Source organism: Rhinatrema bivittatum, chromosome 7, assembly GCF_901001135.1.
Source record: "Rhinatrema bivittatum chromosome 7, aRhiBiv1.1, whole genome shotgun sequence".
In the NCBI taxonomy this organism is placed as follows: Eukaryota; Metazoa; Chordata; class Amphibia; order Gymnophiona; family Rhinatrematidae; genus Rhinatrema; species Rhinatrema bivittatum.
The window spans coordinates 189,650,183-189,677,227 of record NC_042621.1 but is presented as its reverse complement, the minus strand read 5'-3'; the positions used below and the strand labels follow the sequence as shown (position 1 = coordinate 189,677,227).

The 27,045-nt window shown below is 46.7% G+C and overlaps 1 protein-coding gene across 4 annotated transcripts in view; it reads right to left on the bottom strand.

Annotated features, from left to right (window-relative positions):
- RUFY2 (RUN and FYVE domain containing 2) overlaps positions 1-27,045 on the bottom strand; it is a 143,228-nt gene that overhangs the window by 114,609 nt on the left and 1,574 nt on the right. For all 4 annotated transcript variants that reach the window (XM_029609665.1, XM_029609664.1, XM_029609666.1 and 1 more), the window contains exon 2: positions 9,604-9,777. In XM_029609665.1, coding sequence (XP_029465525.1) covers positions 9,604-9,733 — 130 coding nt within the window. In that variant the 5' untranslated portion in view covers positions 9,734-9,777. The remainder of the gene's footprint in view (positions 1-9,603; positions 9,778-27,045) is intronic.

Sequence of the window (27,045 nt, the reverse complement as noted above, 5' to 3'; positions counted from 1 at the left end):
CTCCTTGCTGTCAGAATTGTGTTTTTTAAAATAGACTTATTGACTTTAGGAAGAGGTCTTAAGACCTGACTTTTTAGATTAGCTTGCTCTGACTGATTTTAATTTTATCATAATTTTTTTAGGCTTATTTCTGCTCCATTTAAGAGAGAGCATATCAGGGAACTTATTTTTCTTGTTTTAATTTAATTTAGGATATGCATCTTGGGGTCAATATTCAAAAATGGCCAAGTCCCTAAATTTAGAGTCCTAAGTTTGGAGCCTATTTTCAGCTGAAAATTCACAGAAATTTGGGATCCTAAATTTAGGTCTACTATTTATTTTCCTAGATTTAGGGTCCTAAATTAGATGCCTAGTCCTGAAAGTCAGTGCTAAGCTCCTAACATTCGGGTCAATACAGTACAGTGCAGCCAGAGTGACTCACTGCTCTCTTGATTAACAAATGTTGGTCCCTATTCAAACCCAATCACACTACCTCAACACCTTTCCAAGGTGAGTAACTGAGCTGAACTATTCAACTTTTTTACTTAGGTATACACTGCTCCTAGCTTATTTCTAGCTTCTGGCTACTTTTTGGGTTGGGTTTTTTTTGTGGGGTTTTGTTTTTTTTTCAATACAAACATTCAGTTCGTTAAAAGTCTGCAGAACACTCAGTTCTGCAGACTTTTAAAAATAAACACACTACCTACTGCTTACTAGCTACCTTATTGACTGACTATTTAAAAATAAAAACAGTCTAACTTGTTTATTCACTGCCTTTCTGACTATTAAAGGCACAAACACACAAACACACTAAATAATATTCCCAGATAGTTAACTTTGCCCAATACTTTTAAAAAAGACAATGTAATTTGCACAAACATAGGGCCTCATTTTCCAACGCTAGCACACGCTTGCGTTTAAAGGGATGTACCCAAGCCCCTCTATACTGGGCGGGAACCCGAATGACCTGCGTGCAACACACTTTCCCCAAAAGCAGCCTCCTCTAGCACCAGTACATCCAATCGGTAATGTTTGGTAAAAGTGTGAAGACCATGTCACTGCTCGACAAATCTCCTGCAGAGAAATCAGTTGACACTCCGCCCAGGAGGTTGCCTGTGCCCTAGTGGAATGCGCCTGCAACCCTTCCGGCACCAACCAACCCTTACAGCCATCTTGCAATTGTCCCTTGGAAGCCTTATTTCCCTTCTTTGCTCCACTGAATAGGACAAATAGGACAAATGATGATTTCCAAAAATCATTTGTCACCTTAAGATACAGCAAAATAATTTGCTGCACATCCAATAAAGAAGCTCCCTCGCCATAGGAGCATCTGGTGACAAATTTGAAAAGCCGGTAGCTCGACCATCCGGTTAAGATGAAAAGAGGAAAACACCTTAGGCAAAAATGAAGGAACCGTACGCAATGACACTCCCTCCTCCGAAAAATGCAGGAAAGGGTTCCTACACGACATTGCTTGCAGCTCCGATTTATTTATTTAGGTGTTTTATATACCATTATTCCAAACGTAGATAACAATGGTTTACAAGATCTGCATACATATTCATGGTCAACAATCACATACTGTGGGTTAGCATTCACCTTCTAGTTCGACACTGCCAAGTAAACATATTCTTGTTCAAAATCATAAGTATTTTAGGGAATTACACTAGTTACTGTATACTCTAGTTCATATTTGTGCATTTTCTACTCTAGTTCATTTTTGTGCATATTCAAGGTCGACTTTCCAGGAATACAAATTCTAATCCTACTAACAGTGTACATCACACCATTCATAATTATTGCTCACTCCAATAACATCAATGTGCAACATATTATTCATTACTTATTGCTTACTCTATTACATCAATTGCTTACTATATTACATCAATTTACATCACTCCATTAATATTATCTCTGGTACTGATGTAGATGTTATCAGATTATTGCTCTTTTACATTAAATCATATGCTTTTCTGAAGAGTCATGTTTTCAGTTCATATTTGAAGTTCTTTCTAGCAGTTATTTGACGTATTGACTCTGGAAGAGATATCTTTCTAGCTGAACAGACAGCCACCAAGAAAACAGACTTCAAAGTTAGATCATTTAAAGAAGCCTTTCTAATTGGTTCAAAGGGAGGACCACACAGAACTTGAAGAAACAGATTAAGGTTCCAGGCTGGACATTTATTTATGTATTTATTTATTTAGGCATTTTATATACCGTCGTTCCAAACGAAGATCACAATCTTCCAGATCGGAGGACGCAGATGTTTTGGCCCTGGAGGAACAGCACCACATTCAAATGAGATGCCAACGGTCTTCCCTGAACTTTACCTCAAAGAGATCCCAAGGCTGCCACCTGAACCCAAAGACCAATCCCTTAGACAAGCCACTTTGTAAAAAGGCCAAAACCTGCAGAACATCCACCTTGCAAAACAGGGTGTAAAATTTAAAACACCACGACTTGAACACTCTTCAAATGCAGATATAAGCTAGCGATGTGGAGGACCTCCTCACCTGAAGCAAAGTCATAATCACAGGATCCAAGAATCCCTTCAAGCGGAGCTGTTGCCTCTCAAAAGCCAAGCTGCTAGACAGAAGCGATCTGCCTGGTCTGAAAATATGAGTCCCTGCCACAACAATCCTGGCAGACGGGCCAAGCGAATGGGACTGTCTACTGCTAGATGAACCAGGACTGCAAACCACGGCCAGCACAGGCACTCGGGTGCCACCAGAATCACCCTGCCCAGGTGAAGCTCGATGTGACGCAACACTCGACCTATGAGGCACCATGGGGGAAATGTACAGCAACAGCTCTGTCGGCCACGGCTGGACAAAGGCATTGATGCCCTCAGAGCCGATGTCTCTCCTGTGACTGAAAAACTGAACCGTCTTCGTATTTCCTAGGGTCACCATGAGGTCCAATTCTGGCCTGCCCCACCTGACTTGAATAAGGGCTAAGGCCTGTTAAGCACAGCCTATGCTCATATCCAGGGATACAAGAACACTTAGACTTTGTAGAAATATCATTTTTTATTGATCAATATAAGTATTCTTGGGAGATGCTGGATGCCCTTTCTCTGACAAACTGACCAGGATCTCATCATGTATATGAACTGATCCTTCTTTTATAAGTAAAATACAATATAGGACTAGGTTTAGAAAATTTGAGAAGTGCGTGACTACCCAGAGAATAATTTACATTGGTTGTCATGTCATCAGCATGATTAGATCATCCCTAAGCTACCCTGATTATTTCTCCAAGATGGGGCCCATTTACCATTACTCTCTAGACCTTTGTTCTGTTAGAATCTTGCTGGTCAGGGCAATTATCATTTCTTAGGCTGTATTTACAGATGCCCCTGAGAAAGAATGCCTCTATTGTGACTGTATAGGCTGAAGTTCCCTCCGTTGCCTTCTCCTTTTTATGACCCTATAATTAGGCATCATAATGTGGCTCCAGCTTCAACTGCCTGTCCAGGTGTCCTGGGAATTCCTCTAGGTCAGGCTCAATAAGTCACTTTGAGGTCACATAGGCTAAGAGAGCAGAGGATTCTGGGTCAGTTGCCTTTCTCCATGTTGGTTTTCAGGCTCAGGCACACTCATCAGGCCTCTGCCAACAACTCCCACTCCCCAAGATCCAGACACTGCCTGCTGAGATAGTCCACCTGCACGTTGTCCACTCCGACCACATGCGACGCAGCTATTCCCGCTAGATGGCTCTCCACCCCCAACAAATGTTCTTGCGCCTCCTGCGCCACCAGATGACTTTTCGTTCTGCCCTGACAATTGATATATGCCACCATCATCACACTATCCAAGAACAATTGCATCAACTTTCCTTGAATGAGCAGGAGAAATGCAAACTAGACTTTGCGAACTGCTCTGGTTTCCAAATGATTGAAGGGCCAGGAAGCCTCTTCTGGCGACCACTGTCCCTGGGCTGATTTCACTTGACAAATCGCCCCCCAACATGTGAGACTGATGTCAGTGGTCACCACTACCCAGTCAGGCATTTCCAGGTCCATCCCTTTCTCCAGACTGTGCCGAGACAGCCACCATGAGAGACTGGATCTGGCCTCCTCCGGAAGCAGTAAAAGAAGCTGAAAATCCTCTGAAAATGGATTTCAATGGGATAACAGAGCCCTCTGCAGAGGTCGCATGTGAGCAAAGACCCATGGAACTAACTCTAGTGTATAAGTTATAGAACCCAGGACCTGTAAATAATCCCAGACTCTGGGAACAGAAAGTCGCAGAAGACGAAGCACCTGATTCTGCAACTTGACCACGCTATCTGTGGTCAGAAACACCTTCCCTATCCGAGTATTGAACCAAGCCCACAAATATTTCAAAGACTGGGCCGGCTGCAAATGACTTTTTGCCAGATTAATCACTCAGTCCAATGGCTCCAGGAGCTGCATGACCCACCAAACTGAATGACAACACTCCACTTCCAACTTTGCTCAGATAAGCTGATCGTCCAGGTACAAGTACAGGTGTACCAGGATACCTTCCTTCCTGAATGCCGCAGCCACCACCACCATCACTTTTGTGAACGTCTGGGACACTGTCGCCAACCCAAAGGGAAGGGCCCAAAATTGAAAGAGCTCCCCTAGAACCTTAGAAATCTGCAGTGCTCGGCCAGAATGGGGATATGGAGCTTGGCATCATTGGATTTGATGAAGGCCTTTGTGCACTGCCATTATCACAGTGTTTCCATTCAAAAACGCGGCATCCTGAGGGTAACATTGACCTTCTGAAGATGGAGAATGGGCCAAAAGACCCCTCCTTCTTGGGAACCTAAAATACACGGAGTGTCTTCCCTGTCCCCTTTCCTGAGGGGGGCACCAGAATGATTGCGCGCAGGAGCTGAAGACGTCGCAAAGTATCCCACACCGCTTCCCGCTTGGAATGGGAGATGCAGCGGGAGATTACAAAGGCGTCCCTGAGAGGCAAGAAAATTCTAAGGCATAGCTGTCTCTTACCAACCTCCAGAACCCACTAGTCTGTTGTGATCCTGGTCCACTCCTCGTAAAAGAGGAACAGTCTCCCTCCGATAGCATCCAGAGAGGAGCGGACCAGCCCACCTTCATTGGCCAATCTTACTTCTGCCTCCCCCCTGGGCACCAAAGTCCTAAGGTCTACATTGTTCTCGAAAGGACTGCTGCCTGCCTGAGTTCTGCTTCTGTGCTGGAGGCAAAGGGCTTCTGCTTGAAGAAAACTTCCTCGCATCTCAGAAACAAGCACACGGGGAAAAGGACTTTTTGGTAGTTTTCTTGTCCTCGGGTAACTTATTGCCCTTCAACTCCCCCTTTCATGAGTTGCTCCAGATCCTTTCTGAATAGCAATTTGTCTTTGAAGGGAAGATTAGACAGCTGGGCTTTAGACCACACATCTGCTGACAATTTTGCAACCACAGAAGCTGCCACACCACAACCGCAGAGACCAAATTCCTGGCAGATGTCTAGATCATGGCATACACCACATAGGCCACTCCCGCTTCCAAGTGGGCAGCCTGAGCGGTGTCAGCCGCTGTCCCCGACACCTTCTCATGTGCCTTCTGCACCCAGCACAAGCAGGCTCTCTACATCAAGCCCCTGAAGACCACTGCCTAAAGCTTATAGCTAAAACCTCAAAAAGCCTCTTCAGCAGAATTTCCAACTTCCGATCCTGGATATCCTTCAGAGCAGCTGAATCTGCCACCGGGATGGTCGTCTTCATGTTCACTGTGGACACTGCCGCATCCAAAATGCCAAGGTCTGTTTCAGCAAGGGATATAACTTAACCATAGCTCTGGCTTCCTTCAGGCCCGCTTTGGGAGACTCCCACTCCCGATCCACCAATTTCTTTACCTTCTTGGGCAAAGGAAAAGCCTTAGGTGGTTACTGCAGCCCCTCCAGGACCAGGTTCACCCCCTTATTGTCCAAATCTTCCTATGTGACCTTAATCCCCAACTCATCCAACACCTGGGAAATTAGCGGACCTAGTTCCTCCCTACGGAACAGCCTGACCACTTGAGTATCGTCGCCCTCTGCAATCAGGACGTCGTCTGAATTCTGCATTGGATCCACCAAAGCGCTAACAGGTCCTTGTCCAGATCCAGCAGACTTCCCTGCAGCTAATCGGGGTCATCCGCCTCATACAACGTGTCCCCCTCCTCAGCAGTGTCTGAGCCAAAGGAGTCAAAGGATCTCTTCCGATCCTGCCTGCCTCTTAACCTAGGCTTCTTAGCTACACAGGTCTTCCTGGGAAGCGGCTGCTTGGATCCTGCCTCCTTCTTGGCCAAATAGGCCTTATGGAGAAGCAGGACAAAATCCATAGAAAATTCCTCCGGATCAGAAGAGGTCTGATCCTGCTCCGAGTCTCCCTGTGCCTCTTCCCCTTCCCTGCCACCAGCAGGACACTGATCAGCAGGAAACAGCAGGGGAGGAGAGTCCCGAGGCTCCCTTACAGTCGCCTGACTCCGACCATATGCAGACAAATCAGTTGCCAGCTCCTCCGAACCTCCCTCGGGGTCTCCAGCACCAGCCCAGCTGACCTCATGATCCGGCAGCCCCCCCCCCCCCCCAAGGGTCCCGTGGAAGTCCCAGCCCCTCCTAAGACACACTCCAAGCAAAACGTGGCCGCGCTGAAGTGCACCTGTTTGGTGCCACAGCTGCGGAAAAGTTTCCTACACTGAGCAGGAGGCGGCATGCCGACGTGATTGGGCCTAAAAATAGCCTCTGCCGCCGAAAACTGCCAGCGGTGTGCTCCTGACGCTGTCCAAGCACCCGGCTTGGTGGTCGGATGAACTCCGGTCCCACTCACCCAACCCTGCCTCCCGGCAGGGTTGGGTGAGTGGGACCGGAGCTCTGACAGAGCTTCCTCCACCAGCTTTTCTATCTTTTTTTTTTTTTCCTTAAAGGAACATCCACCAAAAAAACAAACACACAGCAAGCAAGGAAACCAAAAGAAATACTACCCTGCTTCTGGATGCCAGGAGGAGACTGCTGACGTGGTAAGGACCCAGAGAGGCTGAGAGAACCAGGACCTCTGGCTTTCACCCTTCCGACCGACAAGGGCTGAACTAGCTCAGGGATCACCAACCTCCTGCTCGCCCTGCTCTACCCGAGGGATGGCCCACAAAGGAACCAACACCTCGTCAGCCTTCCTGCTAGGAATCTTCTCTTTTCTTCTTTTTTTCAGTCTCAAAACTCCAGACTGCAGGTTTGAACCTCTACCATCCTCTGGAGACTGAGGGACTGCAGGTGGCACTCTCGGTTATATAGCAGTGCCTGAAGTTTTCATTCTCTGCCTCCATCTGCTGGAACGGATGCAAAACCCTCTTGTCTGGACTGAACTGGGCTATGCACAGGAACTGCTATCAATCATATTGACTTAAGGAATAGCCACTACTATTACTGGCATTAGTAGCATGGGATCTATTTAATGTTTGGGTACATGTCAGGTACTTGTAACTTGGAAACAGGATGCTGGGCTTGATGGACCCTCGGTCTGACCCCGTATGGCAACTTCTTATGTGGTTTTATGATGCCTTTTTTGATTGTGTATTGTACAAATAAAGTTTTATGATTGTTTTCCTTGTTCTTCACCATAGGTGGGTTACTTCCTGGAAAAATGGATTGTAAATTTGACAAATAAAATAAAATGGTTGAGCATGCGTGAAACAGTACATTTAGTTTACTTATGCCAGAAATAGTAAGAGCTGTCTGGTGCTATGGTATACATTAAATAGACTGGGGTTCTTGTCTCTTATCTTACTAATAGCAATACTGCGGAAAAGAAGACAAGTGGGGGAAGTCAGAAGTCAGCCTGCTGTGCCTGATGAGCCTGTGATAGCACTCTGAGGCAAGCTTTGCTTCAGGTTGTGCAGAAGGCTTTGCGGACAGGCACACACTGACTGAGGATTCCTGCCAGAGCAACAGAACGGAGGAAGCAATTGAGCAAACTGTCCCTGTGAGCTGCCCGTCATCCGGAACGTGAGGGGGTTTATTAAGAATTAATGCCATGTAGCAGAAAGGAGAGACACTAATCAAGTCAACATCCAACCCACAAAATGTGAATATTAAAAATTGAAAAACAGATAACTTGGGCCTTACTTACTAAGCTTTTTTGCCCATTTATAACTAACTGTGCATGTTCAGGTGAAGTATGCACATGTCTTTTACGCACAGACTTTATCCAACGTTTTCTGGGTGAACCTTTGCGCGTAAGTTCGTTTTGAAAAATGACAGGAATTTGGCCTGGTATCTACAGAAAATAACTGGCAGAAAGTTATACCTGCTGTTTGAAAGATGTAACTTTTATAGGTTAACTTATGTGCAGTTTTTTAAATCAAAAAGGAATGTGCACCAAACCCAACTCTGTCCCAAATCCGTCCCCCTCAATGCCTCACTAGTTCATGTAAACGTGCTTGTGAAACTAGGTTACATGTGTACTTTTATGAGCCCCATGCTATTTTAGAAGAGCTATTTACCCACATAAAACATGGTGGCTTAATCTGGCTAGAATTTAGCCGGATTAAGTGCTGAATATACCCAGGTAAGCCATTTAGATGGATACTATTATGTTAGCCATCTAAATAGCATTTGAATATGGACCTCTTGATATTATGCCCATAGAGAGCACTGCTAAGCCATACAGCCTTAAAAATCATACGTCACAATAACAAATGGACAGATACTGCAGGCTTAATGCTAAAATCACTGAACATCTTCCCAGACGTCAGAAGTTGCATCCACACCACAGCAATGCAATGGTGCCACCTCACCCAGTATCTGGGTGATGTTGTCCTGTGTCTCCTACGTGAAGTCAGCACTACAGGTATCAAAATGCATCTCCCAAATGATCCAGAACCTTCTAAAAGAAAGCCAAAACAGAAATTTGGCAAAAATGATAATCCCTTTACAAAACTTAACACATCTTTAAAGATACCATAGCAGTCTCAAAAGTTTGTATTACATCGTTTTAAGGCCCTTGGTAGCCCCAATAGTTTTTGTCTTTTAAAAATTCATTATTATTATGACGATACAAACTCTGCCAAATTCTATTCTTGGCCTTCTTTGACCTAATTGTGTTTTTAGCAAGCTGACGTAGTAATCCTTTCCTATTTTGTAAAATTCAGTGTAATTTTTCCAGCTTATATATTTTGCATATTCAGATGGAAATCACAAAAATAGTGTTTATTCAGTAATCCTCCATTTATTCAAAACAGGTAAAACAAGGGCAGTGGCCATGAAATGGACCTATCTCCAGCCTACCAACATGCCTCAACCTTTGTTCTGGAGGGACCATGTCCAAGGACAGGTGGATAATTTAGTAAGTATGCAAGCCCACTTTGAAGATAGCGCCAACAAAGATGCCAATTAGTGCCAAATTATGACCGTGAGCTGGGAACTGGACTGAGACCACCAACTCACTTCACAAGGACTTTTTGGTCACTACTGATGCTACCTAGATTGGATCACATAACCTGGAAGCCACAGGCTCTGGAATCTTGTGCCAGTCCACCGAGCCATCTATTCCAATGGGCATGATCTACAACTGTGATCTCAAACCACAATGTTTTTAGCAAAAAAGGACCAGTTAGAGAAATACCATTATTGGTAAAATACTTGTTAATTACCTTTCAATCCATGTTTAAGGCAATGCTCCATGACAACAAAGAACTGCTGCAGGGGGGGATAGTCTGAATCCAGTGTGCGGCCAAAGCTCAAAGCAGATTCAATTAGGCCTTTGATGCTGAGTTTTGCCATGTTCAGCAAATTTGTCCGCTCGACAATGGTGGGATCCTTTACAGCTGTAACAACAAAGGGGATAGCTGGACATCTCTTTCAGTAAAGCAAGACGTACACATACTAAACAGGTTACCATTCAAACCTTGTCTGAAGCTCCATAAATCCAGACAGAGAAATCCACAATCACATGATCTGAAACTGTGTGAGATACAAGTGTGAGAGCATCTCATAGTCCAAGGAGAGGAGCGGAAGACAGAAAATTGGCTGTTACTGAGCCACCGGCACTGCTTCCTGCATCATGCAGCGTCCCTTGGAAGGCTCCCATCCAAATACTCCCCACACCTCCTAAGGTCTCTCAGGATCAGAACCTACAGTGGGCTCCTCTAACTTCTGAGAACTCTTTGGATCAGAACTCAGGGTGGGCTGGCAGCAGGTCAAATGGTGATCACTCACTTGTAGTGATCGATTTTCTTTGGCAAACACAGTCCTGTTTCTGTTTCTCATGAGATGGGGGCCATTTGATCTTGGCAATCAAAACAGACCTTGCCCCAGTCGCTCATTACTGCATATTCCACGGCAGCCCTGTTTTTTTCCAGCAATAAACTGAAGCTTCTTCATTCCTCCTATACTAAATAAATCCCCAAGCACAGTGTCAGGCGGCCTGGGCTGCTGTGAATGCGGACTTTGGGAAGAGACTTTAAACTGTCTATTCTGTGGATATTCCACTGTACCAGCACTGGAATATTAATTACAGTGTCCTGGCTAGATTACAAACAAAGGGTGTATATTGAGTCTGTTGTAATTGCTGTACAGAAAGAGATTACACTATCAAAAAACTATCCCATTCACTGCATAGTGTTCTAGATAAAAGTGCAAAAAAATTGCAATAGAGCAAAACACGTCAATTTACAAATCACAAGTTTTCTGTATTACCCCTGCTGCATGCATAAAGGCAGACCGGTGAGCGGGAAAGTTACATGGGCAACTTTACCCAGATATTCAGCAAGACTTATCCAGTTAAGTCTGCCACTAAATACATCTGGCTAAAGTTGATTTTTAGGACAGGATTTTTTCCAACCATTCTTACCTAGCTAACAGTGTCTAGGTAGCGTTGAATATTGGTGCTGCCCAGGCAAAGTGAAGCCATAACCCAGAAACACTCTCAGTGCTGCCTCTTCGTAGGAGAGCAAATTTTGCACGGGTAAAAAGTTACCTGGAGAAAACTTAGCTGGAGGCAGGGGGAAATTTGCAAAATATCCTTTTTTGTCCGGGTAATTCCAAAAGCCTTTGAATAGAGACCTCATAGAGTTCCTTCTGTACTGTGGCCAGATTGGGAGCCAACATGATTGTCATAGAGAGTTCGTTACCAGGGTTGCTGGAAGGATTTTTATTATAGCTGGGGAACAGACACCTGTTTTTTGGCCTGGAATAATAGAATCTTCACCAGTACCAACACCAGCGTTTCAATTAAAGCAGCGAATATAAAGTCTCCTTTAGGGGCTGTAGCAGCAGCAGCAGTTTGAATGCTTTTGGTACAGAGGCAATTACACTATAATATACTAAACATATCATTCCATTCCTCAGTTTCAGGCCGATACAGTAAGGACGCGGTAGAAAGAGTGCGGCAGTGCCGGGCGCCCGCTCGTTTGCCGCATGCACAGTTCGGATCACATACCGCTCGATACAGTATTTAAATGGCATGCAAATGCAAGCCGCGTCCAAAGCGTGTCCAAGAAGCGTCCATGAAGCGCAATCCATTTTACTGTATAGAGCGCTATACAGCGCCTATACAGTATCCTGGGTGCGCTGGTGCCTGTCATTTCAAATGACAGGTACCAGGAAGTGGATCCCAACTTTAAGCAAAAGAAAAGGATGTGCTTGATAAAACCTGCACTCAACAGGATCGGGCAAACTTTCCCCCAGCCCCCGCTCACCTGCCCTGGCCGCGTCCAAGGGTGCCGGTCTCCGGAGCAGCCCCAGTCCTCTCTCCCCTCCTCCTGGGGGCAGCCGGCGGCGAGAGAGGCTTCAGCAGCCCGGGGCGGATCGGGCGCTCCCCATGCGAGGCGCGGCTTCCAGCAGCCCTCGCCGGCGATGGTGAATGAGCGTACGCCGTGACCTCTGACGTCCAGCCGGGCGCTCAGGTCACGGTGTGCTCTCATTCACCATCGCCGGCGAGGGCTGCTGGAAGCCGCGCCTCGCATGGGGAGCGCCCAATCCGCCCCGGGCTGCTGAAGCCGCTCTCACTCTCACCGCCGGCTGCCCCCGGGAGGAGGGGAGAGAGGACTGGGGCTGCTCCGGAGACCGGCACCCATGGACACGGCCAGGGCAGGTGAGCGGGGGCTGGGGGAAAGTTTGCCCGATCCTGTTGAGTGCAGGTTTTAACAAGCACAACAATGCTCCACCACCCTGGGTTTGAAAGTTATTTTTCAGAATACTGTTTGCATTGCAGTGGAAAGGAGAATGCATTGATATAGCGGAGAGAGGAACTGGGACGCTTAAAAAAATCTTTCGTCCTTCCAGTGATGGGATTAGTCGCGATCTGAAGAGTGGCTTTCCCGGTGCGTTGGATTTTAGGTTGGGCAGGCAAGAGTTTAGGTTATGCTTGGAAACAACAGGTCCTTCCTTCCTGCTCCGGAGCTGTCAGCGCACCCGCACGGGAGACCGGCACCCATGGACGCGACCAGGGCAGGTGAGCGGGGGCTGGGGGAAAGTTTGCCCGATCCTGGCTCCTCTAAAGGTCTTGTCCCGGGGGGTGAGGGGGTCGTTTGCCCGTGAAATTTCGTCTCTCTGACCCGACGCTCCAAACTAACGCAGGGGTAAGGGTAGGCGGTAAATTAGCAGGTTAAACACGCAGCAAAACTGCAGGTTAAAAAGGCGATAATCGGGGCGCACATTACTGTATGGGAGGGAATAGCTAATCCGATTGTTTACATATCATATACATGCCGCGGGCGGAAAGGGTTACCCGTTAATTTAAAGAAGCGGTAAGGATGGGTTAAAAGGGATAGTGAATCGCGGGTTGGACTTACGCGGCCAAATTGTGGGTAAAAAGCGGGTTAGAAGCAGGGTAACCGCGGCCGCGCTTTACTGTATCGGCCTGTTTGTTTGGTTTTTTTTAAATAGCTCTAGTCCCGATTGTTGATTATATATTATCCATCATTTTTCTTAATTCTGCTTTGATCGGAGGTCGACAAATAAATTAAAAAGAAAATAAAGAAGGTACACTCTCAATTAATCGTTGCCACTGAACTCCTCTCACTGGAAGAGATGTCTAACTCATGCTTTAGGGAGACCAAACTGTTTTTTTGTCCTCTTACTTTAGAAATGTGGATGATGACACTCATATGATACAAGAAACTTAAGAGGAAGCCATTAAGGTTCTGTATAGTCATTCAGAAGAAGCCAACTCTTCAAACTTAGTGCTACAAACATAAACCCACTGGGACTTTCTATCACATGAGCAAAGATTGACAATTCATTCATGACAACTCTACTAGTTTTTAACATTTCCTTGGCACTATTAGGCATACGCAGCACTATACAGTGACATAAAAGAAACAGTCCCTGCTCCATGGAGTATATAATAAACAAGATAGTTGCAGGAATGCAGTATTTTAGCTTCCCATTCACTAAGCTCCACCTTAATCCCCAAACATGACAGCAAGCCCTCTGAAAGAGTACTCCTTGTGATGGGCTCACCTGAAGAACCTCAAGTAAAAAAGGATCCAACATGCTAATTTAGCTATGTAACATATATTGACGAGTTAAGCCAATAAAAAAATGTATCACCTATAACTTTAATTCTATGAATCCATATAGACTAATGCAGTGATTTTCAACCAGTATATTGCGACACACCAGTGTGTCACCAAGCACAGGCAGGTGTGTTGCGTGCTACTGGTCTCCCGCTGTTCTTTCCTCCTCTTCCTTCACCGAACGAGAGGTAGACAATCTTCCACTGCTGCAGTTGCCGGCCAGGCTATCAGCACGTTCAAGCACAGATGGGAACGGCAGCAGTGTTAATGGAAGCTGGCAACTGCGATTGGCCTTTTCTTCTTCCCACACCTGCCCTCGTGGCCCGAAACAGGAAGTGATGCGCAGTGGGGTGCGCGGGAAGAAGAAAGAGCCATGCTGCATTGAAAAGTAGTGGTGGCAGCATCGGTCCCGAGCAGTAGCGTGGGCCCGGAGCAAAATCTGAAGCAGCCAGCAATTGGCAAAGGAGAAAGCAGCATTAGCTTCCATGGCCGATGGGATTCTTCTTTCTTGGCCTGTGGGGGCTGGAGGAGGAGGCTGCTACAGCTACTATTTGTGCTCTGAGGGGGTAGGAAGTGAGAGATAGAGAAAGCCAGCCAGCCTGTGTGTAAGAGAAAGTGTGTGTGTGATTGAGTGTGTGTATGTGTAACTGTTATTGAGAGACTGTATGTGAGAGCATGTATTTGATTGAGAGCATGTATGTAAGTGTGAAAGAGAGCATGTGTGTGTTTGAGAGAAACTGGTCAGAGAGGTGAAGTGTGTATATATGTGAGAGACAATGAAAGTGACTGGTCAGGGAGATGACTGGTGTGTGTGTGTGTATGTATGTATGAAAGACAGCATGTGATTGAGAAGCCTGTATATGTGAGAGCAAGCTTGGGAGTGGGAAGCCTGTGTGTGTGTATTCATGAGAGAGACTGGTTTGGGAAGTGACTGGTATGTGTGTGAGAGAGAGAGAAAGAAAGTGATTATGGGAATGAGAAGCCTGTGCATGTGGAGAAAGCGAGCATGGGAGTGAGAGAGAGACTGGTGCGTGTGTATGTGAGAGAGAGAGAAAGTGATTATGGGAATGAGAAGCCTGTGCATGTGGAGAAAGCGAGCATGGGAGTAAGAAACCTGGGTGTGTGGGGGCGTGTGTGAGAGACAGCATGGGAGTGAGAAGCCAGTATATGTAAGACAGAACATGGAAGTGGAAAGCCTGTGTATGTGTGGGTGTATGAGAAAGACTTGTCGGGAAGGTGACTAGTGTGTGTGTGTGTGTGTGTGTGTATATAAAAGAGACTAGTCGGGAGATGATTGGTGTGTGAGACACAAAAACTGGTCATGGGGGTGTGATTGGTATGTGTGTGTGTGAGAGACAGAAAGACTGGTCGTGGGCTCTAAAGAAGAGGACCATGAGGACAATGCTTCAGCCACTACTGCTGCTTCTGGTGTGTACTACTGGCCTGCATGGAAGAGGAGTAGGAAAACTGCTGGAGGGGGTAAGTAAAGGTGGCTTTTTAAGTTTATTTTTCTTGATTGACTGCCATTTTAATCTACAATATAAATGGGCTCTGACCGACGGCCTGCAAATGCGCAGTAGAGAGCAGCTCTACTGCGCATGCGTGAAACAGAGAGTGCTGCCCGACGTGCCGCGCATGCGCGGGCGAGACAGCACATTGGGCACAGCGGCGGACGCAGTGTTTTGTGGGCTCTGGATGATGTGGGGTTGGACTGAGGCAGAGAATATGCGGCGGTATCTGAGCGTTGGGCGGGCCAGCAACGAGCCCGATGGTGAGGCATGCGTGAGAGAGATCCCTGGAGACCTCTCATCTCCGTGTCTGCGCTGCCCAGCGAGAGCAGGGCCGTGCTTAATGGGACCCTGGGGTGGCGGGCGAGTGGCCAACGTCTTGCAGGAGGAATGAGGGACCCGAGGAGCTGCTGCCGTTTGTGCAACAACATCAGGAGAGGGAAGGGGTTGTGAATGAGGTGAGAGGGGAAGGAAAGGGAAGAGGAGAGGGGATGGCAGGAAAAGATAGGCTCTGACCGATGTGCCGTGCATCTCTCTCCATGGAGACGAGAACTGCGTGAGTTCTGCGCGCGGACAAGGAGTAAATGAGGGGGGAGGGAGTTGGGAAGGCAGGAACGTCGAGAGCTCTGACAGACGTGCTGTGCTGCAGGGGAAGGAGTGAGTCACATAGCGTAGTGACTCAGAGGGGACGGGAGGGGATGAGAGTGAGGGATGGAATTGGGAAAGGGTGGAGAGTGACTGAGGAGGGAAGGGGAGTGAGTGGGAGTGAGGGAAGGGGTATCAGTGAGAGGGAAGGGAGGCAGTGGGAGAAAGAGGGTGAGTAAGACTGAGGGAAGGGATGAGTGGGGGCAGGGGAGGGAAGGGAGGTGAGTGGAGGAAGGGGGGTGAGTAACCGAGGGGGAGGAGGATGAGTGACCGAGGTGAATGAGCAAGGGGAAGGGGGAGTGAGGGAGAAGTGTAGAAGAGTGCCGTTTCCGAAAACTGAACCAAAAAAATATTTTTTAATGTAGCCCGTTGTTACGGGCTTAACGGCTTGTTATTGAATATTATGTGATGTGTCTGCTGTTTTGAAATATTTTATTGGTGCTTGGAGAATTTGTAATAATTGTTATGAGTTTTTAATTGTTTGATGTTATTCTGTTCATAGCTGTCTTCAAACATTTGTTCTGTTTATTAGTATAGTTTTATAATTATTTCTGTGTGGGGATCTATAGCTGCTTGGCTAGTTCTGTTTTCCTAATAGGAAGTGTATTGGTATTTAGGGCCTGACTTAATATTTGTAGTGTTGCCTTTTCATAGCTAGGGTTGTTACTGTTTGAGTGTATTCCATAATACAGGTGTAACTGTATGGGGATTAGTTTATGTGCATTACTGCAGATCCTGGGAGTATCTTAGGTTGGTTCTGTGTGTGTGTGACCCAGGTGAGGAATTTTACTAGCATGTAAGCAATTGTATCGGTCTTATTTGTTGTGTTTTCTCAAGAGGCCTTGCATTGGTGGTAAACGGCTATCTTTTCATAAGTAGGGCTATTGAGCCTGGTAGTAGAAGGAGTTTGTGTTGCTGTTACTGAGATGACAACAGAACATCTTTTTTGTAGGGAAAGTTGTACAGGGAATGTCATAGTTCTGCTTTACATCCACTACTGTGCATTTCTGTGGATGCAAACTGTACTTTTATATTTATCCCCATGATGGTCATGTGTTCAGTGTGTCACGCATGTGAGAACCATCTGTCAGGTGTGTCCCGACAGAAAAATGGTTAAGAACCACTTGACTAATGACCACTGCAACACTTTATTAAATGAAACAATGAGAATCTGACTCTCTTTCACATCAACCAATTATGTTCTAAGTCATCAAAAGTCAAAATTCACCCAAATATTTTGTCTTAGGAAACTTAACAAGAGAATGTGAAAAGATAGCTTGTGTCATTAGCTGGACAAATTATGTGCTTTTTTTTCTCCAAATAACTGGAAATTGAGGACATTAATTGGAACACTGAAATACTGAGATGTGTAATACTTTTGCTTTAAACTCCTTGCAAAATGGCATCTAACTTGAACTTATAGCTTCTGAGCTTTCCAGTTTTACAGTCAAGTTTTTACACATTTCCCAAAATAATCTGATACTGTGCTTGTATATGGGAGTACATGATAGAAGAATGAATCCAGAATAGACACCTGGAAGCCCAAGGTGCAAGGCTGTTTTGGTTGTCAGTGTGTCTGTCCAGGAAGTAGAAAGGCCTGCTTCAGATGTCTGAGTGATTCACCCCCTCTCAGAAAAGGCTGATCGTGACACCTTTTGAATTTTGTACAGGTCTGCTTCTGTCTGGGAGAAGAACAGGACTGCAGATATAATGCACTCAGTATGATTTTTAAACACTGCAGTCACTCTGTGCAGGGCTCTGGGGGTCTCCATTTATATTGGCAGTAACATACGACAAGAGACATGAAAGGATTTTGATGTCTTGGGACCAGAGAAGGAAGCTAGGCAATCATGGGGCAAGGTGATACCTTTAACAAAGGTAAATGGCTTGGGTAAGGACATCATCAAGGCTAGTACAGTGCTTCCCAACCAGTCTGCCTTAGACCTGATCAGGGGTGCCACAGAAAAGTCACCACTGCCTGATGCTCACAAGAGTCACCAGCTGTGGCTCTTAAACATGTAGGAGTTCCTTTCTAAGAACATGTGTAATCATGCATGCCTCTTCTTCCTAACTACAGCAGGAGCCCTGGAGTGTGGTCATTAATAGGCAACATGCAGGGCTTGGCTAGCCAGGCCCTGCTTTGTGTGGCACACACTGTGCACACAGCACCTCCTCATCTCCTCACCATCCTCATCCTTCCTGCCTGTGTCTTACCCCAGGCTAAGTGAGACAGGGAGAGCGTACTCTGAGCACTAGATGTGACTCACTCTGAGTGTTAGGAGCAGCAGCATTGAAGGAGCTCTAGCAGCCACATGCGGCAGCCAAGGTAACTGACTGAATCAACTGCCTCCATCACACCAACTTCTCCTGCACTTGTATTCAGAGGGAACTGGTCCATTGTAACAAGTTAAGGCGTGTCTCTGCCCACTAACTTTCCTTTGATTTAAAATTTGTTAGAAAGACTTATGGGGCTGTCAATACTTCCCTAGATTTTCAGTTGACCATGAGTCCTCTCCATATCTATTCTGCCTGCCATGTGGAGGCTGTTGTGCCTGGAAAACACTGGGCTATTTTTCAGTTTGATTTTGATTGATTAAAATTTATAGTCCACATAGATCAAAAAGTTTCAAATAAAGAATGTACATAATCGTAACCATAAACAATACAAGAAACAAACTGTAAAATGCAAACCTGAAACTCATTAATGGAGAAATTACTACTTACCTGAAACTTTTGTTTTCCTTAGTGTAGACAGATGGACTCAGGACCAGTGGGTTATGCTCCCCTGCCAGCAGATGGAGACAGAGCAAGCTGAAGTCACAGTATATATACCCTTGCAGTAACACTAGACTGCCAGTATTCTCTTCAGAAGCAACTGTGGACAGACTAGCAAAAAACTTGATTAATAATAAACTATGGGGGTCATTTATCAAAATGCGCTAAGGCATTTTCGCATGCATTAAGGGCTTATCGCATGCGAAAAGCCCCGTTAACGCATGCGATAGGCCCTTACCACATGCGAAAACGTCTTTAACGCATGCGATAGCACCATATCGTATGGTGTGATGCAAATTTGAAAAGAGGAGGCGTTAGGGACGGGGAGTGGGCTGGGTTTGCCTGTCTGCGAAGTGCTATCGCACAGACTTAACGCTGATTTTAACTACACATCTTTCAGTTGCGTTAAGCCGTGCGATAGCTTGTGTTACGGGGCAGTAAGGTTTTATCGCATTTCACGATGTCTCCTACAAGGCCTGTTTTAGTTGATTTGATGCTCCCGGAGCACCAGCCTAGCCATGGTGAGAGAGAAAGACTAGCCATAGTGTCCTCTTCATAGATAGGTATTTGTATCCCTATGGTAGGCCCACCTAGTAACTCGAGGTGAGGTTTAGGTATTAGTGTAGGGGGTTAGGGGCCACTTTGACATTCAACGTGAGGCGTAAAAACAGAACAGTGGTCTCTTGTGAAGATTTGATGGCCTTCAGAGTGAGGAAACTCACCCAGAGATGAGATTTGTGCAATGTTCTCGCCACCTAGCTTGATGTTACCCAGGTAGAGAGTCCATCAAGCTAGGTTGAGAGAACACTGCACAAACTCATCTTGGAGTGAGTTTCCTCACTCCAAAGGCCATCTATGGAGAGGACACTATGGCTAGTCTCTCTCTCTTTCTATGCAGGGTTGGTGTTAGGATATCAAGGTGTTTGGTGGATTCTTAGGGGCAACAGTGATAGTGACTCCTATGGGGAGGAGCCCTGTAGGGAACTGTAGCACCAGGAAAGACTCAGATGCACAAACACAGAGAATATATCTTTATTATGCAGCTTGTATGGTTCACCAGAGGTGGCAGTAGAGAGTGGATTAGATAGCAGCAGTCCATGCAGGCGGAATATGTGGCTGATGAAAAGCTTTGCAAGTTCACTGGTAGATGGTAAGCCAGGAAGCGCCACAAAGTGAGCCATCTTTGAGAATCTGTCTACCGTTACCCAGATAGTGCTGTTGTCCCCGGAGAGAGGTAAGTCCACCACGAAGTCCGTAGCGATGTGAGTCCAGGGCTCATCCGGTATGGGTAAAGGTTGTAGCTGACCCCAAGGACGTCTGGGTGGAGGTTTTTGTCTGGCACAGTTGGTACAGGCCACTACATAAGCGAAGGCGTCTTCTCTCACAGACAGCCACCAGTAGAATTTTTGTAACTTTGCCAGGGTTCTCCGTTGACCGGGATGTCCAGCCAGTTTAGAGTGGTGAGCCCAAGCTAGTACTTTCTTCCGGAGGTTGATAGGCACAATCGTTTTGCCCGCAGGTACTAGATGAGTAGCTAATAGAATGACTCTCTCAGGTTCAATGATGTGTTGCGGCGCATCAGGAACATCTTCAGATACGAAGGAGCGAGAAAGGGCATCCGCTCTGACGTTTTTATCTCCAGGTCGGTACTTTAAGATGAAATCAAACCTGTTAAAGAACAGGGACCACCTCGCCTGTCTATGGTTGAGGCGCTGGGCATGACAAAGGTATTCTAGGTTTTTATGGTCAGTAAAAACCGTAATCTGGTGTTGAGCAGTCTCGAGCCAGGGTCTCCACTCTTCAAACGCCATCTTAATCGCCAACCATTCTTTGTCTCCGATTCCATAGTTCCTCTCAGCCGGTGTGAATTGTCTGGAGAAGAAGGAACATGGCCGCAGGATCTTGAGATACTGGTTTGACTTAATACAGCCCCTATGCCAACATCAGAGACATCCACCTCGACAATAAAGGGGCGTGTAGGATCCGGGTGATGGAGACATGGCTTGCTAGAGAAAGCATCCTTCAGCTTTTGGAAAGCGTGACAGTCTCTATAGACCAATTGGCAACATTGGCACCCTTCTTTGTCAGAGCTGTTAAAGGCACAGTCAGTGAGGAGTAATTCTTAACGAAGGTTCTATAGTAATTTGTAAATCCCAGAAACCTTCTGAGAGCCTTTAGACCAGTAGGTTGGGACCATTTCTGAATGCTCTCCAGCTTTTGTGGGTCCATCTGGAACCTCTTGTTAGATACTATGTACCCTAGTAATGGTACAGATTCCTTGTGGAATTCTCATTTGAACAGCTTAGCATATAGATGGTTCTCCCGCAGTCTTCGTAACACTCTCTTGACATCCATAATGTGGGTATTCAGATCTTGAGAGAAGATCAGGATGTCGTCCAAATAGACAACAACATATTGGTAGAGTAGGTCACGCAGGATGTCATTCATCATGTTTTGGAAGACAGCTGGGGCGTTGCATAAGCCAAAGGGCATCACCAAATACTCAAAGTGTCCGTCCCTGGTGTTAAAAGCTGTCTTCCATTCGTCACCTGAACGAATACGAACAAGGTTAAATGCTCCTTTAAGATCCAGCTTGGAGAAGATCTTAGCCCCCTGTAGGCGGTCAAACAGCTCTGAGATGAGTGGTAAGGGATAGCGGTCTTTGACCGTGATCTCGTTTAGACCTCAATAATCAATGCATGGACGTAAGGTTCCGTCCTTCTTCCCTACAAAGAAAACCCCTGCTCCTGCAGGAGACTTGGATGGCCTTATGAAACCTTTTTACAGATTTTCTTGGATGTATTCAGACATCGCTTTATTTTCCACCACTGAGAGGGGGTAAACGCTTCCCTTAGGTGGTTTGGTATTCGGTTTCAAACTGATCGCAGTCATAAGATCTGTGTGGGGGAAGTATATCAGCGGCTTCTTTAGAGAACACATCTTGAAACGATGCATATTGGGGTGGTAACCCAGGCTTCAACGGAGTTGTAGGCATACAGGGTAATGGTGAAACTTCCTTCAGACATTTGCCATGACAATCTGGGCCCCTAAGTGAACGCTCCAGAGTAGCCCAGTTGAATTGAAGCATGTGCAGTTGTAGCCATGGTAACCCGAGTACTAAGGGGTGTATAGCCTTTTCTAGCATGAAGAAGGAAATAGATTCCATATGAAGAGCTCCAGTCCTTAAACTGACCGGTTCTGTTTGTAGGGTTACTTCACCCGGAAAGGGCTCCCCATGGATAGAAGATAACAGAAGTGGAGGCTTCATAGTCTTAGTGGGGATATGCAGATGTTCCATTAGACGTCTCAGTACAAAAATTCCCCCCCCCCCCTGCTCCAGAGTCCACTAGGGCAAGAGTCTGGAATTCAAGTGGTCCGTTTATCAAGGAGACTGGCAGAGAGAGAGGATGAGAAGGTGCTTTTAGACCTAAGAAGAGTCCTTCCACAGGACTTAGGTCTGACCGTTTCCCGGACAGATAGGGCATGTTTGTATCGCATGGCCTGCTTGACCAGAATACATGCAGAGGCCTAATCTTCTCCGCGTTCTTCTCTCCTTAGAAGTCAGGTGACTACGGCCTAGTTGCACAGGTTCTTCTTCGCCAGCAACCGATTTAGACTGAATAGGCTTAGGTATAGTTTTGACTCAGATTTCTTCCTGGCTAGGTCTCTTGGATCCTTTAATCTCTTGAACCTTATCCCGAAGTCGTTGATCAATTCTTGTGGCTAACTTCATCAGGTCCTCCAAGGTCTCATGCATTTCTCAAGCCGCCAATTCATCTTTCAGCCGGGAGTTCAGGCCTTCAAAGAAAAGAGAGTCTTCAGGCATCTCACTTCAACTCTAAAGCCAAAGTCTTAAACTCGATGGCGAAGTCTGGTAAAGGGTTATTACCTTGCTGTAGATGAACCAATGTGGATCCTGAGGTTGTGTACCTGGCAGGGTCATCAAATATGGATTTGAACAGTTCCAAAAACCCAGCAAGGTCCCTCATGATGGGGTCATCTCGCTCCCATAGCGGTGAAGCCCAAGTTAGTGCCCTTCCATCCAGATAAGACAGGATATACATGGTCTTGGCATAAGCTGTGGGAAAATTATTAGGTTGAAGTGCAAAATGAATACAGCTTTGGTTGAGGAATCCCCTGCATCTCCAGGCTTCTCCTCAGAAGCAAATAGGAGCGGAAAGGGGTACAACTGTTTTAACCATCACTTCTGGCGGTGTTTCTTCTTTACCTGTGGTAGTAGATGCGTTCTTCTGTGAGTGCAGTAGATTAAAGGCCACAGTCAAGCTATCCAGCGTGTTCTGTTGTTCAGTGATTCGCTGGGCCAGGCCTGGAATGGCCTGCAACTCGGTGAGCTGAACCGAATCCATGGAGTTAGCAATCTGTTATGATATTGAGGTGTTTGGTGGATTCTTAGGGGCAACAGTGATAGTGACTCCTATGGGGAGGAGTCCCGTAGGAAACTGTAGCACCAGGCTAGACTCAGATGCACAACATAGAGAATATATCTTTATTATGCAGCTTGTACGGTTCACCAGAGGTGGTAGTAGAGAGTGGATTAGATAGCAGCAGTCTGTAATCCTCAGCGGAGGAGACCCATCCCACAATGGTGGTATAAGGTCCCGATGCAGATGTCCAGTGAGGCACTGTAGGAGAGACAGACTGGCAGATGTTATAACACACTCCCTTGTAGCTGAATAGATAGAGTTCCCAATAAGAAGTAGAGAGAGGATAGGTAGCATCAGTCTGTGAGCCTCAGCAGAGGAGTCCCATTCTACAATGGTGGTGTAGGGCCCGATGCAGATAGACAACGAGGAGCTGTAGATGAACAGACTGGGAGAAGTAGTACTCACTCTCTGTAGCTGATAGGTAGTGTTCCAGCAGGTAGAAATATTGGTAGCAGGCACCAGGATAGAAACACAGGGCCTCGAGGAGCAAGTACCTGGATTCAGGATAGACACCTGGAAATAAGCAAAGGGCCCCAGAGGAGCGGGTACCCAAGTCAGTAGAACCCCGGAGGGTGTAGATAGCTTCCAGCAGCAGCAGAAGCGGCAGAGCAGCTTCAGACTGGATCGAATCCAATCCGTTGCTAACTCGGCGAGAGTCAGCAAATGGGCAACCTTTGTAGTCGGAAGCAGTGACGTCACTCGAGGAGGATGCCCCAGAGGTTCGCGCCAACACTTCTACAAGACGAGAGGCGTGCACGCGCGCCCTTGGAGGCCTCAGGTCAACATGGCGGAATGCCGCGCCAAAGCCACTCTGGGAACACCAGAGGGAGCGGCAAGGAGACGCTACGGACGCCATTCTCACGAGGCTGGTGGAGAAGGCTGAAATAGAGGTTAGGTATGTCGGGCGAAGCCGTCTGAGACTGACCGACACAACAGTTGGAACATAGGGACTGCCAAGAAGTCCAACACCAAATTAAGACTCCACAAAGGGACCTCAAGGGAGGCCGAAGATGCTTCACTCCTTCAAAAAATGGGCCACATCAGGATGAGATGATAAGGAATCACCTTTCACGCAGCCATGGAAACAGGCAAAAGCTGTAACCCTTACCTTCAAGGAATTAAGGGCCAAGCCTTTGTTTAATCCATCCTGCAAAAAATCCAGAATGAGTGGAATCTTGACCGAATGAGGGAGAATACTCCGATGATCACACCAGGCCTCAAACACTCTCCAAACCTGCACATAGGCCAAGGAAGTGGAGAACTTCCGAGCGCGAAGCAAAATAGCAAACACCGCAGAAGAATATCCCCACTTCAACAAGCGAGCCCTCTCAAGGGCCAAACCGTAAGATAAAGCCAAGTTGGATCTTCGTGAAGGACAAGTCCCTGCTGCAACAGATTCATGCTTGGTGGAAGATGAAGGGGGGTCTCCACCAGTAGTCTTTGCAGATCTGCATTCCACCATCGCCAGGTCCAATCAGGTGCCACCAGGAGTACCATCCCCCTGTGGCCTTCGATCCTGCGAACTATCTTGCCCAACAAGGGCCACGGAGGAAAGGCATAAAGAAACTTGTCTTCCAGCCAGACCTGTACGAGAGCATCTATGCCCAGGGACCACAGGTTTATCCTGCGACTGAAGAATCGAGGAACCTTTGCACTGCAAGAAGTCACCAGCAGGTCTAAGAACGGAAGGCTCCAGCGATCCACTATCAGCTGAAACGCCTCGTCCAACAACACCCATTCTCCTGGGTCCAGACTCTCCCTGCTGAGAAAGCCTGCTCTTACGTTACCTTTTCCTGCAATGTGAGATGCCAAGATCATCTGAAGATGTCCTTCCGCCCATTCTATAAGTTGGTCTATTTCCTGTGATACTTGCTGATACTTGGTTCCTCCCTGTCAATTGATGTAGGCTTCCATCGTTGCGTTGTCCAACATCACTCGGATAGCTTGGCCCTGTAGTCTGTGGCTGAACTGCAAGCATGCCAACCGGATCGCCTGGGCTTCCAGGCAATTAATGTTCCAGAGGGACTCTTCGGCATTCCAATGCCCTTGTTTTGTCCGCTCCTGACAGTGAGCTCCCCAACCCTGGAGACTCGCATCTGTTATGAGTATCAACCGGGTCGGGGAGGTCAAGGAAACACCCTTTCTCAGATGAGCCTCCTGCAACCACCACTGGAGGCGATAGCAGATTTCCGTTAGCAAGTGGAGCTGAACCGAATAGTCCTGAGACTGCAGATTCCAATGAGACAGCAGAGAGTGCTGAAGTGGACGCATATGTGCCCTCGCCCACAGCACCACTTCCAGGTTGCCGCCATAAAACCGAGCACCTGTGGATAGGACCACACTGTCGGGTGTATAGTGCTCACCAACTGATACACTTGTGACATCAATTTCTGAATTTGAATTTCTGACAGGAAAACCTTGTCCTGCCTCGTGTCGAATGACATGTCTGAAGACTGCTCTTGGCCAGGTTCACCACCCAACTCAGCTCCTGCAACAAGGAAATCACTTTGTGGGTCACCCGGTGGCTTTCTTCCTGAGACTTGGCTCGAATCAGCCAGTCGTCCAAATACGGGTGTACCAGGATCCTATCTCTTCTCAACGCCGCCGCTACTACCACCATGACCTTGGAAAATGTTCTGGAAGTGGTGGCTAGACCAAAAGGCAGCACCTGAAACCGATAATGATGCCCCAGCACCACAAAACGCAGAAAACGTTGGTGCTCCAAATGGATGGGAATATGAAGGTAGGCCTCGAACAGGTCCAGGAAGGTCAGAAACTCCCCTGACTGAACGGCCATTATCACTGAGCGTAAGGTTTCCATGTGAAAATGAGTCACCTTCAAATAACGGTTGACACTTTTGAGATTCAGCATGGGACGAAAGGAGCCCTCCTTCTTGGGCACAACAAAATTAATGGAATATCATCCCTTACTTTCTTGAGATGTAAATACTGGAACCACAGCCCTTAACTGGAGGAGCCTACGAAGCGTAGATTCCACTGCCTGCTTCTTCTGCAGGGAGTGGCAAGGAGACACCACGAACACATCCCAAGGAATACTGCAAAATTCCAGTGCAAATCCTTCTTGTATCACCGCCAGGACCCACTGATCCGAAGTGATCGCGAGCCACCTCTGATAAAAGAGAGAGGCATCCCCCTATCTCTTGTTCCAAAATCTGGAGCAATCCCCATAGGGACATGCACATCCACCATATGCTGGAGACGGAGAATACGGGCACGATGGTGTCACTGCAGGAGTATATTATACTGTGATGTCAGCTTGCTCCGTCTCTATCTGATGGCAGGGGAGCACAACCCACTGTTCCTGAGTTCATCTGTCTACACACTAGGAAACATTTATTCAGAGCAGTGGTGCAGCAGAAAAAATATGTAAACTGAAGAAACCTGATTGACCTAGCCTACTGGGCTGCAGCTGAGTCTCCCATGCTTCAATTTACAGACTATGGATGCAAACACCAGTCATTGTACCCATGGCTGTAAAACATTATCACTGTCATTACAAATTTCAGCTAAATACAGACCAGAGTTAATTGGTTAGCAGAAAAGAAAACTAGAATAAGGCATTTTCTAGAGCTTTTCAAATGCCCATTTTACAAGCTCCTGCAGAGTGAAAGCACTCAGCCTCCTTTCTAAGGAGCTGATTTATAAGCAACTGTTTTTTTCCATGGATACCAAATAGAAGAACTGGGCCCCATTGTGGCTCAGATTTTGTAACATGGTCATTCTGTTGTGGGCCTCTCATCATTCAGTCTCATTTCTATATCTGTTTCATAAGTTGCACATTTTTATCATGCTCATGTTCCTTTTTTCAGTTGTGGGGGATCTTTTGGGCCTGGCAGTCTCTTCCTGTTCCGCTGTGTCTGCAGCTCACTTGGAACCAGGGCTCAGATTGCACGCCATGAGCCTTCTTTTGAACCACTCTTGGATACTACCCACCCGTTTTATATTCCCTTCCAACTCACCTAAGCCCAGTTATTGCAGCGATGGTCCTCAGCCAGCAGCCACACTCCATTCTGGAGCTCTGCAATCACAGACCCTAAATCCAACCACTAGGTGTCACCATTGCATGACCATCAACTCCCTTCCCCAGGGGCTGTGAACACTGCTTCTGCTGTATCCCCAGCCTCAGGGGGTCTGAATGGTCTGGGAATAAAATTTAGGTCCTCCAAATGGCAGTGCACACT